Source organism: Nipponia nippon, unplaced genomic scaffold, assembly GCF_047370975.1.
Source record: "Nipponia nippon isolate SJK-2023a ecotype South Korea unplaced genomic scaffold, ASM4737097v1 scaffold_40, whole genome shotgun sequence".
Classification (NCBI taxonomy): domain Eukaryota; kingdom Metazoa; phylum Chordata; class Aves; order Pelecaniformes; family Threskiornithidae; genus Nipponia; species Nipponia nippon.
In genome coordinates, this window is record NW_028262359.1 from 413,003 (window position 1) to 425,859 (window position 12,857).

The following is a 12,857-nucleotide window of genomic DNA, read 5'->3' on the forward strand; positions in this document are numbered from 1 at the left end:
TTCAGGGGAGAGAGGAGATGCTCTAAGCCCTCTTCTGCTACAGTATAAGAAAAGTAACCGTATTATCACTGGTTATCATCAAAGCATTATCATTCCTGATCCTGAAACTGCTGCATGGTGGTCTGGCGACTATTCAGGTACTACAGCAGAACACAGTGTTCAAACCATGAATCTCTGTATTATGGAATAATGAGAAAAAAGGGCGGGGTAAAAAACCCCAAACCAAAACATATTTCAGGGATTAATTAATTTGCTATATCTATCAAATACAAGAGCTTCATAAAAGACTAAATTATCATCTTCAGACATTGCACAACCGATGACATGAGGTCTGACACCTCCCCCCCCCCAGGACCGAGCAGAGCACCGCACACACAAGAAATACCAACACCCCCAGGTAGCAGCCCCCCACCTCGCCCCGCAGGTCCAGCCACAGACAAACCATCTAAGGATGTCTGACGTTTCCTCTGAGTTTCCTCTTAAAACATCCCTGATAAGATCCAAAGTTTAGGAATTTGATTGTTTCCCAAATCAGGATACTGCATGAAAAGCGCTATCATCTCAGATCCATCCTCCCACAGACCATCCTCCCACTTTAGGAGGTCCAGGAATCACGTACACATCTGGTTATAAACTCCTCTGATCAATTAGCAGACTGGCAAGAATCAGTCATCCCAATATTCTCTTTTTATTTAAAAAAAAATGATTTTACAAAATCAGGAGTGATGTAGGACAGACATCACTGCCAGCTGATATGCTTCAAATGAAATATTTGTATCTGGCGCAAGTTCACCAACAGCTCTATTATCCCCTGCACGTCCTATGCAGCATTTGCAAATCCCCTTTAGCCAGAAGGTGAGCGCTTTGCACGTAAACCATATAAGAAGAGTGACGCAGTCTCAGAGTTGCCTTGCTCTGTCAGCAAGAGGTCTGCCTCTGCTGCTCTGCATATATTCTGCTGCATTACATGCTAGGAACAGCTTTGATAGGACTCTCGGTCCACAGTCTGGTATCATGGGGATGTCTGCTTACCTGCATAAATTTGCCTTTTTTCCTCTAGCCTCATGCAGTCTGACTGTGAAAGACATAATCCTCATTAGAAAGCCATGATTGTGTCTGCAAAGCAAATGGTAAATCAGAGAGCGGTGACAAGCGCTACCACAGCGCTTTCCTGTCAGGGTGCAGGCTCTCACTTTACTTAGGTGTCTCCTTCCAGGGGAGATCACTGGATTAGAATTTGCTCCTTCCCTAGCAGGCAGCTCCTGGCCGCTGAAGTCTGGATCTAGTCCCAGCTCTAGTTCTGCACTGGCTATGCCGAAATTTAATACCGCAGTTTGCGACGAGCCTCCCAAAGCAGCAGGTGCAACAGGCTGCTTTTTTCTGTGCTGAGATAAATGCAGGGAGGTGAAACCTTCTACTGGAGCTTAAACAATCTTACACAATAACTGCTGAAACTGGGACCACAAGCAGCAAGGTGTTACACGCAGACCGGATGAAATGGGAATGTGACTGGCCTGTTGCCATCATACATTGCCTCCACCGATAGCTCAGACGCTCAAGGCAGAGAGTTCCCAATAAATATCGGATGGTTACTATGCAAAAAAATCCAATCCAAAACAAGGAAGGAGTCTAAATTTTTATAAAGGAGCTGAAAAAAATATAACAGCCAATGCTGCTTAGTCCTCTGTACAAAAAAGCTCCATTTAGACAGCTCAGCAGTGCTGGCAGAACAGACTCTCATGCTGCCACGCTGGCCTTCCACCCAGTAACCGCGCTGATTATGGAGCTGGTGTAACAGAACAGTGAGCAAATCCCAGTCCCTCGGGATCACCACGTCTTTGGCGGTGTCTGTGCATCTTAGGTCCCTCTGCTGGCAGCCAGACTGATAGGATTTTCATCTCTCTGCAGCTCAAGATTGACAGATGAGCCGTTCCCAAATGAAGTATTAGCCAGCACAGAGAAACTCTGCAGAGGCCCCCGAGCCCTCACTAAGTTCCTCTGAAACTTGACCACACCACCCACCAGGGAGGGCGAGGGAGCCACCAGGTCATGCTTCATCCCTCACACCGAGCGACAGCACCCATGGAGCAAAGGGCAGGACACCCTGCGCTCACTGTGAAATAGCATCTCTGCCTCTGATACTGCTGGTGTGATTTCCATCAAGTCGGATCTGCGTGTGCCTCAGTCTGTTGTGGTGGGAAAGACACCTGGTGCTGGCAGCTCAGATGAGCCCTAACCACAACAGGGGCTTCTCAGGGCCAGATTTTATGGTTTGATCCATATGGGAGCTTAAGCTTCTTTTGCCCTTTTATTTTAAGTCTAAATGAAATGGCTGGTGCCCAGCTACAAAACCTGAGGAGGGCTCTGAGGACAATGATCTTTTAGAAGAGCAGATTTGCAGTGCAGATAAAACAGGGCAGGCTTATGAACTCCAAGTCCGTGTCCCTTGACCAGCTAAGGGTTTCTCTGAGCTTGCAGCACTTCCCCACAGCAGATGCAGGAAGACGGTGGTGTTTGGGCACTGGCCATCTCTTGAGAAACTGGATTAACCGTTAGTTTGGAAGGAGGTTATTTCCAACTCATGCCTTCCAAAGTGTCTGTGTACAGTCAAAAGGCTACAAAATTACACATATTACAAAGATTGGGGTTGTGGGGCTTGTATAGCTGGACCTAAGGCACACCCGGGGTCAATACTGTCACCCCAGTAATACGGCCCAGAGTGGATTCATGACAGAAACAAAGGCACGTGAATGAGAAAGACATTGCCAATTCAGCCTTTTCCTCAGCCTGGACTTCTCTTTGCTCTGAGGTATGTAGTTAAAGGGAGGAAAAAAAAAGAAAATGGTGTTATGAACAATCTTGGGGAGCGGAGATGCCTCCCGCAGCATGTTCTCTCTTGTTCCAGGGAGGCCCTCTGGGATACTATGCAACAGATCTAATTCACCCTGCCCGCCTTCCCCGGCAGCAGCACACATCTTTGGAAGAGAAGCTGGAGTCAGAGGGTGCCCGTGGGTGAAAGGAAAGGCCCAAGTCCCCGATTTGGTAGCCTGGAGGGCAGGGCTCTGGGCAGCCACAGGCTCAGTGCTTTGCAGGGAGCACAGCCTCCTTTCCTGACAGCCCTTTACTTTGGTTTGCTTTGTTGTTTTTTTGTCTTTTTTTTTTTTTTACAGTCCTTTGTGTTTATACTTGTCACTATTTGGTGAAAATGTTCCCGTAGTGGCAAAAGGTGATTTTGGCCGCATGTTTCTCCCAGACATAATGAGTGCTCCAAAGCCGTGCTGATGGGAGAAGGCATAGCCAGAGCGGCGGGTGCTGGTCCGACGCAGGCGTCTCTTGGGTGAGGGCGGAGGTGGCCTCTTTTTGGCTTCTTTGATCTTGAGTAGGACCTGAAATCAGAAAATAAGAGGGAAAAAGTGAGAAGTGCATCATCACTCACAAGCACAGTAAAATAGGAGTAAAGAAAGGGAAACAGAAGCAGGGGTCCAAAGCCAAAAATGATTGACAAAACGGGGATGGCAGGAGGGGTTGCAGAGCAGGAACTGAACTGGCAGCACAGGGTGGCAGCCTGTAAAAGAAAAAGGCAATCTTAATCTAAAAGGCGTTAATGAGGGTGTCATCTGTAAGTCATGGGAGGGGATGATTTCAGTGTATTGTTCCTCATGGCTCCACGATGCCTAGGTTGGGGTATTACTGCAGCTCTTTTAGGCGCTTCAGTCAAATAATCCAAAATGTGGAAGTCATCTCAACAATATTCAAAAGTCCAGAAAACAAATAAGGAAACATTTAAAAATTGGCTTACTTAATCTAGAAAACAGACTACTAAAGGGGATCTCCAACATGTAAAAGCTTTTTATGATGAGAATAGTGATTAATAGATTCTCATATTCCATAGCAGAAGGGAATGAAATAATGCACTTTATTTGCAGGTAACGGGCTCTCTGCTCCCATGTGGCCACTGAGATCATCTGCGGGCAAGCATCTTTTCAGAAAGGGACTGACAAAGGTAGGAGGCCAGTAGTGAGTGCCATTGGCTCGGCAGAATCCACAGCCACTGGACCCCTTTGGGAGAGTGGCAGCTGTAGGTACTTGGCCTCTCTAAGTATCAGGTCTGTATTTAAGTTCCTCTCATACTGCCAGCTGGGGATCTCCGTACAGCAGGAAACCCAAACACTCCTCTCCTGTGACAATTCAGCTCCCAGAGGAGGTAGAAAAGTAAAGTGATTTTGCACTAGAGAGAGATGCTCAACCCAAGCAGTGAGGATGGGATTCTGGACCACAGCTGTGCCGGACTTCTACTTAACTGAAGGGTAAACTCAGCCCATTTTTACACACCTGAATGGCCTCTAACTGTGTCCTGAGGACCACCCGACCTAGAAGTCTTCTCTAGCACCCACCTACACCCTCTGCAAGGGCTGAGAATTCCCCTTCACTCATTCTCCAACATTCCTGGAGCGCCTGAGGAGCTTCACAGACATCCCAGGGATGCTCAGGGCAGTGACTGAGGAGCACTGAGGTGCATGCCCTTGGGATGTGCTCAGAGACACTGGTGTCTCGCAGCTCAGTGCAGGAAGGGGAGGGAAGCACCAGGTGGCAGCAGCATGTAGCAGATGCTCTTATTTCAGAGCCAGCCCGGGTGGCTGTGTTCATGCTGATATTCATGAGGGGTCCCTTGGCTGTAGTGAACTGTGCGCTCTCTGCCCACTCCATCTCTCCCAGCCTCTCCTTGCCCTAGTGGCTTCGTCTTCATATTCCTGGGGATGGGAGGGTAGCTGGTTTCAGAGGAGGCGTATAACCATTGGCTAGAAACGAAGTAAATTCTGAAGTAAAAAAACCGAAACAAACCAGCAAACATGTATGCCTGTGTGGAGGGTGAAGGGCTGCGGTCTGCCAGGCTAAAAACTCTACGGCAGCAGGGCAGGAGGAACACGCCACTCCTTTGCCACTGAGCCACAGCGCTTAAACCCTGCACCTAAAAATAGTGTGGCTTCCTCGCTCCAGTGCAAACTAATCCACACCTAAATAATCTCAGCCTTGGTCCCAGCTGCAGATGGTTTGACCTGTGCCAAAACCTGAATTCAGTCCCCCTTCTCAAGGGACTAGGGGACAGATGGATGGCAGCAGTTGCACCTACAGGGACATACACTCTGAGCAATGCCAAGCCCATGCAGTATGACTCCACGGTAAGCTTAGGTAATAGTTAGCAGGATTTCTGGCTTAATAAGGTATCTCCTTACTTTATCACTGGGAGTTGGCTTTAACTGAGCCTTCAGGAATCGAAAGCCAACTACAGGCAGCACACAGAGGGTGATGCTGAGGAAGATTGCTAGCCACACATTTGGTTGGCTGAGGGTGTTTCGAGCCGTACCTGAAAAACAAAAGCATGATTAAAACTGTAACAGCAGCACTTCTCACCATCATTCACCTGAACCTTTCACTCTCTGTGATTCCAAAGCACTTGGCAAACAGACCAAAATATAAAGCAGACACCATCTCCAACAGTGAAATCAATTGGCTGTAGAGAGGACAGCAATACCAATATCACTGAGACAAGCAAAGAAAAATGCAATGTCTGACACAACTGCAGCAGCAACTCAGGGAGACAAGGTGAATGCCTCCTATCTTTACAAAGAGTTGAATCACTGCAAAGGATTGATATAAATGTTCAGGAGACCTTCTTCAGCAGCAGTCCAGCCCTCTCACCTTTTGCCAGCACTCTAGTGCAAAAGGAGGAATACTATTTTCTTACTTTCCAGCACCATTTCCCAAATCTTCCCAGCAGATGATAGGATCACAGCCCTTTACTAGAGGAGCATGTGTTGCTCTGCGTGTATGCACAGACAGTGTAGCCTAATGGGTGTATTGGCAGAGCAACTGCCATGTGCTGGCGTGACACTTCCACCTTCTTTGAAACCAAAGTGCTCACTTCTGGCTTTTCCAAAACTGAAGGAATGTAAGATAGAACAAACAGTCTGCAAAACCCTTATTACAGGGTTTAATGATGCTGTTGTTGGCAGTAAAGTTGCTGAATGTTTTCTTTTCAGTTGGCCAAATTCTGCTGTAATACAACTCCACTGAAATTAAAGTAAACAAGTTGTCTGAGTCCAGACTAGAAACACTTTCCTTACAAATGGCTTCAGACTGAGACCTTATTAGGCAGCCCCCAGCATTATGGCTAATTTGACCTACGTAGTACCAACAGAGCAGCAGATAGCGATATCCCTGGCAAATTAATTACCACCTGTCTTTGGAAACTGAACAGACACTCTGTCTTCTTGCACTCAGCATTTTTGATACTAAAAGCCATCTTACAGTGGATGTGACCATCTGTTTGCAAAATGCGTTACAACAACTGACCTGCATCTCAGATATTTGTAAAATGGCCAAGCACCTTGGTACTGCAGTGAAGATGGGCAGAACAAGTCTTGGCTTAACAATTAATCCAGAAATAAAGGCACTGATTAATACACCAATCTGATACTTGAAAAAAAAAGCCTTGGGATTTCAGAAGTAGAGTCTCATAACAATGCTGTATCAATATTGGCTATGGATGCACAGAGCTATTAAAAACATCTGAATTACTTTGCTAAGGTTTCATCTTTCTCCTGGTCAAAGTCTCAAGAGATGGACTTGTTTTTATGTTATCCTTCACTTTTTACATGCGTTCAGAAATCTGTTATGTAGAGTAACTCCAAAGACCTGGTCATCACTGGAATTTTTTTTGTTGCGAATTTGCCATTTAACCTGGCTGAAGGCTCACCATAATCACATGGCATTTTTCTCATGTCTAACTGGATGTTGTACATCTATGCTTTCCTATACCAACATATTACCTTATTTACAAAAGAACATGCATCCTTCTGCAAACAAAATGCTCCTAGATATCTGTAAGAATTGGACACCTGGAAACAGAATATAAAAGAGCAGCAGAAGGCATTCCAGCCAGCTCAGTAGGTTTATTGCTGAATACGGCTGCATCTGAATGTGCATTCTTATGCAAGGAAGTGAATATGGCACGTGTTCACATAGATGGATGGGATTCAAAATAAGCATTCCCAGCAGCCCTTAGAAATACCCTGGCATTTCTTGTAGAAAAGGCAATCAATGTATTCTGTTATGTACTAGAAATACTCGACAGATTTAAGCCCCGCAGTATGCCCATTTTGAGTGCAATCCAGATTTGTCCCAGGGCTTACCAACAAAGGGAAAGGAGGCTGTGAAGATCAGGTACATGCCATCACTATACATGGTGAAGGTGATAGCAAAGTAAACAGAAAGGCTGCCCCAGATGAAGAACTGGTTCACAACTGTCCAGTAAGAGGTGTCCAAGCCAATCTGAAAAAATAGAGCAATACAGCTATTGTCAGTGCCTTATTTATTTAGTGGATCTGTGCTGAACACATCTTGTCCTCTGCTTTGTATGCCTGCCCCAAGACTGTTATTCATTCAAATCTCAAGATATACCAAGCCACTGATCACAGGATGCTGTGAGACCATTCAAGACAAGCATTTGCCCTGTTTTTGCCCTCTTCTCCAGCATTCACCAGTGGCCAGTACTGGAGACAGGATATGAATTTCAAATGAGCCACGCTTATGTCCCCACCCCCAAACTGTGATCTAGCATTGAAAATTAGGAGAAGGAGCCTACAACACCTCAGGCAGCAGAAACCGTTATCTAGGGAGGTGTAATTGATTGGTTTTCTTTTAAGAAATTTCTCTCCTCCTGCTAGTACCATCTGAATTTTGTACTACCCAAGTCTTCGCTATTTCTTCCAGCAAGTGGAGGCCTGGCATCTGCATCATGCATGGAGCCAGGCTACAGGCACAGCCCCATAATGGAGACCCTATAAATAACTGCCTGATAGAAGACAGACAGTCCTGTGCTTCAAACCCTTCCCATAAAACTGGAATGAATCCTTCTCTGTTCCCAGCCTTAACTGATTTGTCTGCTATGACTGCAGACTTCCCAAGGCTCTGCTTTCCTGTCACCCTGATCTTTCATAACATACAAATCTGTTGTTCTGATGAACTGAGGAGAGTAATCTGGTGTCAAGAGTCTTTTTTTTTTGCAAGAATGCAAGATGCAGCACCAAATACAATGCTATCAACATCCCAAGTGGCCCTGTGGATGCTGTCTTCATAAAAGAACAACTAATTCCTAAGAATATTACATGAGATGCCTTACCTGTACAGACACCACAATCAGTAAGCAGGTCTGGGCCATCAGTGCAAAGGACTGGTAGTCAGCAATGGCTTTCCCGTCACTTCTCATCGTATTGTACATGGCCCCATAGGGGATGAAGAAGAGAATGAGGGAACTGTAGATCCCTTGCAACATGCACTTGACAAAGACCATTTTGTTAAAATAGAGGTTTTGCTGGCCAGGCACATATAGCTGAGGAAACAGCATGCTCCAACGATCATCCACATCCTGAAAGTAGACAGGAGATGGTCAGATTTGCTGGCACCTACCCAGCTGACCACACAAGACCACTTAGCGTTGCTATGTCCCTGTGACATGCATTTCCTGAGAAAAGGCTTAGCACACATTTCACTCAGTTGTGCTGACGAGCATGCCACATGCCGAGGTCACCTAGACACATTTTCCATGTTGAATTTTACCTTTCTTGTGCAGAGAAAGCTGACAAGTGCTGCAAAAAAAATGAAGGTACACTTCATCTTAAGCAGACTGCATGGTCTGCTCCCCTGAGAGTGGCCTGGGAGCTCAGGGATAGAAAATACCTCCCCTGGGTCCACACACAGGCAAGGTTGTCTGACCTGGATCCCTTAAGTGTCCAGAACTGAACACTGTGAACCATTGTGGAGCAGCAAGTTCCTATTATTTAAGTTGTAAAAGGCATATAGGAGCAGCTTTATTGCTCCTATGTCTTGCTGAACAGTAATCGCATATGAGGTAGAAATGTGTATGTGAAATTACTGCAGGAAGGCTTCCACTAGAAAGGCTGAACCTGGAAAACCTGGCTTCAGAGTTCTAGTTCATTCATGGTTCTGTGTGGTTAAAAAGTCACTTGTCAGGCTTCAGGAACAGAGCTAATAAGACGTGACTACCTCAGGGGAATGTTGCAATGGCAGCTTTTACTGTAGTCAACAGCCTAACCCAAAAGTCTCACAACACAATGAAACCCACAGGCCAAATCAGGATAATACACCATCTCCTCCCTGGTGCATCCTTTTTTTTGTGCTCTCCATTCTCAGTGGCAGGAAATTCTTTTAGGGGCTACCACAATAGCTAGCCAAAAAGTCATCTGCTTTTGCTTCATGGAACCAGCTCAAAGCAGCTGGAAATAAAACCCCTATAAAAAAATCCAGGAGGTGATAAAAACAGTACCTGATCGAAGAGACTCATTCCTAGCACCGGGAGGGAGGTATATACCAAATTGTAAAGCGTAATGAACCACTCATCATAGACAGTCTAAAGAAAAAAACAGAGCATGGAGTTAGCAAAAGGCTGCCTTTCCCACCTCCTCAGAAGTATACACAACTAAATGCTGGCACATCTTGGATTGAGATGCTACTGAGACCAAAAGTATAAGGTGACTCAAGCTCAGCAGCCCTAAATGACTTGTACCATAAGCTGTGGAAATACATGGGGCAAGGATCACGTTATGCTAGGCCTGTTTGCTCAGCATCCACAGCCGTCCTCAGCCAGAGCAGAAGAACCCCCCGACCAGCACAGTGGAGCTGCTGCTGCTGGGTGGGAGCAGCGCTCTGCAGCAGGCAGGCAGCGGGCAGGAGCAGAGGGCAACCGCCCTGCCTGCACCCTCAGCCCTGGGGCTAACATTTGCATGCTGTCTGCACTTCCCAGGGTCTGGGTTGGAGATTGGTTTGTCTACTAACACCAGATTTTTTGCTGCAGGAGATTTGCTCCTCTTGCAAGCTGCTGAAGCACACAGGCATCCTGGGGTTAAACTGATTGCTTCAGATGTGCTAATAGGGCAAGCATAGGTCTTACACATATCTGGTCAGACCTCTGTGTAATCTATACCCTTGTTTGATGGCTGTAGACAATTTGAACACTTTTGAAAATCCCACGAGGTACCTATGTGCTTCATAATGCACCTAAATGTCTTCAGGCATCTGTCCTCTACCAGCAGTACAATAAGGCAGCAATATCTGCTTTATACTCATACAGCTGAAGAAGACAGACCTGTGTGCCATTCAGTGAGGTGGGGGAAACGGCTTAGTTAATTTCCTTTTAAAATGTTTCCAGATACTTTACTTGGAAATGCTAGACATCACCATGAAAAAACAGAAGCTGGACCTACCTGTGCTGAGAAGCCACAGAAGAAGCCATACCAGAAATGCAGTAACGTGAAGGCAAAATTCTTATAGAAGAAGTATTTGAGGAACTTGCACATGCGGATGTAGGACCACCGGCCGTGGACCAAGAGCAGGCGCTGCAGGTAACGGAACTGTGCAAAGGAGAAGTCACTGGACAAGACCGCCTGCATCCCCTCCTGGCCACTGATACCAACCCCAATGTGGGCAGCTGCAAAAAGAAGGTTATTGATCATGCCATTACACTGAGAGTTTTTGATTACCCCGTTTTTTACATGAGTTCCCTGCACTGGGACACTGTGTTAATTCCCTCCCAGCCTTCATAAAAAGTCATATGTAAAATTATTTAAAAAAAAAAAAAATTTGGGGCAGTAATTCTTTCAGCAGCATTATGATTTTGGCTGTGGTGATACACTTCCAGTAACTGGGCTTGTATTATTTGAATGAAATTACACCCTCAGTAACAATTCATGTTTTCTTTCTGAATGTTTTCCAACAGCATAAATGCTGTTGTTCATAACAGCTGCTGTTATGAAAAAATAACTTTCATTTATATTGACATGTGACTTGTATTTACATGCATGCTTGTCCTTCCAGCAGCCTTAAAATATCGCTGCAGACAAGCAAAATCTTCAAAACCCTTATAGATTTCTCAGACACAGTGCTGTAAGGCAGACTGTAGCTTTTTTACATTTCCTAGGCTTTATTAGTTCAATCAAATAATTAGATAGAAGAGTCACGTCTTTTTTAATAGTAACTTGGGTTTATTAAACATGGACATAAGTTTAATGTGACAGCTAATTATACAGCTTTAACTAATGAGAACAATCTTGATGGCTGGAGGTTGGTTAGATTCAGAGGTTTGCAAGGAACAGTGAATTGATAAAATCCCAAAGTCCCAACCCTCTCGTGGGGGGACTGGGATAGTTTCTAATTAGCATGTGCACTTTAACTTTTCTTACCCTTTCTTTACTGACTGCCTGACTTATCTCCCTTGAAGCTCCCTCCTTAGCCTTTTCTTTCTTAATTAAAAGGATCCAGTTAATCAATTCTTGCAAATTAACACAAGGAAGATTAGCAATAGGCCCTTCTGAATAATCTTAATTTAATTATACCTAGTTAGGGCATTTTTTTCGTAAATTCACTGAGGTAATGCAGCATCAAATGATGCTCAAGGATGAAGAAGCCTAGAAGCCCATGATTGATGATCTCAAGGGAGATAATTGGCAAATGGCCATACCACGTGGAAATGCTAAAAAAAAATCATGTAACATGATACAGACTGTTTACAGGCATGAAGGTTTTCTTTCTGCATTGCAGACAGGCCCTCTCTGAAACAAACTTGTTTTGTTCTTTGTATTGCCCTTGTGATGATGGCCATGTGGCCACACAGGTAGACATGACACAGCCCCAGTGGGCTTTTGTCTGTTCTAAGGTAGAAACAGAGAAATAGGCAATAAGTGCAATCTTAGCTTCCTGCAATCCTGGTGGGCCCTCCTGTGTGTCCTGGAAGGCAGGAGACACGAGTAGCCTATTGTGGCAGTAGAAACCTGCCAAAACTTGGGACAGAGCCACTTGGTGCCACAAAGAGGGTGGTGCAGAAGGCACTCAGATATGTGTTCCTGCTGCTAGGCCACCTCAGATAGCAAATATATCAGAGAGTCAGTTTGCTAGAGCATGCTGGCTGTCGGCCATCACTCACTTTTGATCATGCTGACATCATTGGCGCCGTCTCCGATTGCCAGGGTGACAGCCTTCTTGTACTTCTTCACCAGCTCCACCACCTGGGCCTTCTGCAGCGGAGTCACCCGGCAGCAGATCACCACTTTGCACATGCAGGCAGTTCTCACCAGCTCCAGCTCCAAATTCCCTTCCAGCGCATAAGCCTGAGAAGAAGGAGCAAAGGGGGTGTTCGGGTCTACACTAGCAGCAAGACACAGCCTGACAAAGAGGATGCAGTGGGAAGGAAACGAGAGCTGAGCTAGTTCTTCCATTCAGCAGAAGGAAGGTATAAGGTACCCCAAGTGAATCTGCCCATTCAGTCACAGGAAGCATCCACGCCGCACTACATCATGCCACGCAGCATACACCTATGAGCTTGCACCTTGGAGGTACCACAGCTGGATATGCACAACAGCTGCTCTGGCTGATATAACCTGACAGTGCAGCAGAAGTGTCAGAACAACAGGAGCACTAAAATAACGAAGCTGCTGCTGGGCCATAGACAACCTTGCATATCTCCATGCGAGAGAGAGTCTCTGCTCATCCCTCTTGGTTTATTTTTTAAGCTCTGGGAGATCTGTGGTATAAAGAGAAGAGATTTCAGTTTGTGAGTACTTAATTAAAAAAAAAAAACCATGGAAAAAGCTGAGCTCAGGTGGGCACGACAAAGCAAAACATCAAGCCAGGGAGAAGGCAACTTTGCTCTGAGTGCTGACCTTTTAAATCAGTCAGCCGTGTTATTTCTGTTTGGGAAGCACAGAGATAATTGGATATCTGGTCACCCCTCCAGCTCTGTGTGAGGAGGAGGGAGCAGTGTTAGCTTTTCATATTTCTTTCAC

General features: G+C 45.6%; 1 protein-coding gene across 3 annotated transcripts in view; it reads right to left on the minus strand.

Annotated features, from left to right (window-relative positions):
• Nucleotides 1-669: 669 nt before the first annotated feature.
• Nucleotides 670-12,857, minus strand: part of LOC104011382 (phospholipid-transporting ATPase ID) — a 75,459-nt gene continuing 63,271 nt past the window's right edge. For all 3 annotated transcript variants that reach the window (XM_087777623.1, XM_087777622.1, XM_087777621.1), the window contains 7 exons: nucleotides 11,999-12,182; nucleotides 10,284-10,507; nucleotides 9,347-9,430; nucleotides 8,183-8,428; nucleotides 7,194-7,332; nucleotides 5,235-5,365; nucleotides 670-3,386 (listed from right to left, as the gene is read on the minus strand). In XM_087777623.1, coding sequence (XP_087633749.1) covers nucleotides 3,165-3,386; nucleotides 5,235-5,365; nucleotides 7,194-7,332; nucleotides 8,183-8,428; nucleotides 9,347-9,430; nucleotides 10,284-10,507; nucleotides 11,999-12,182 — 1,230 coding nt within the window. In that variant the 3' untranslated portion in view covers nucleotides 670-3,164. The remainder of the gene's footprint in view (nucleotides 3,387-5,234; nucleotides 5,366-7,193; nucleotides 7,333-8,182; nucleotides 8,429-9,346; nucleotides 9,431-10,283; nucleotides 10,508-11,998; nucleotides 12,183-12,857) is intronic.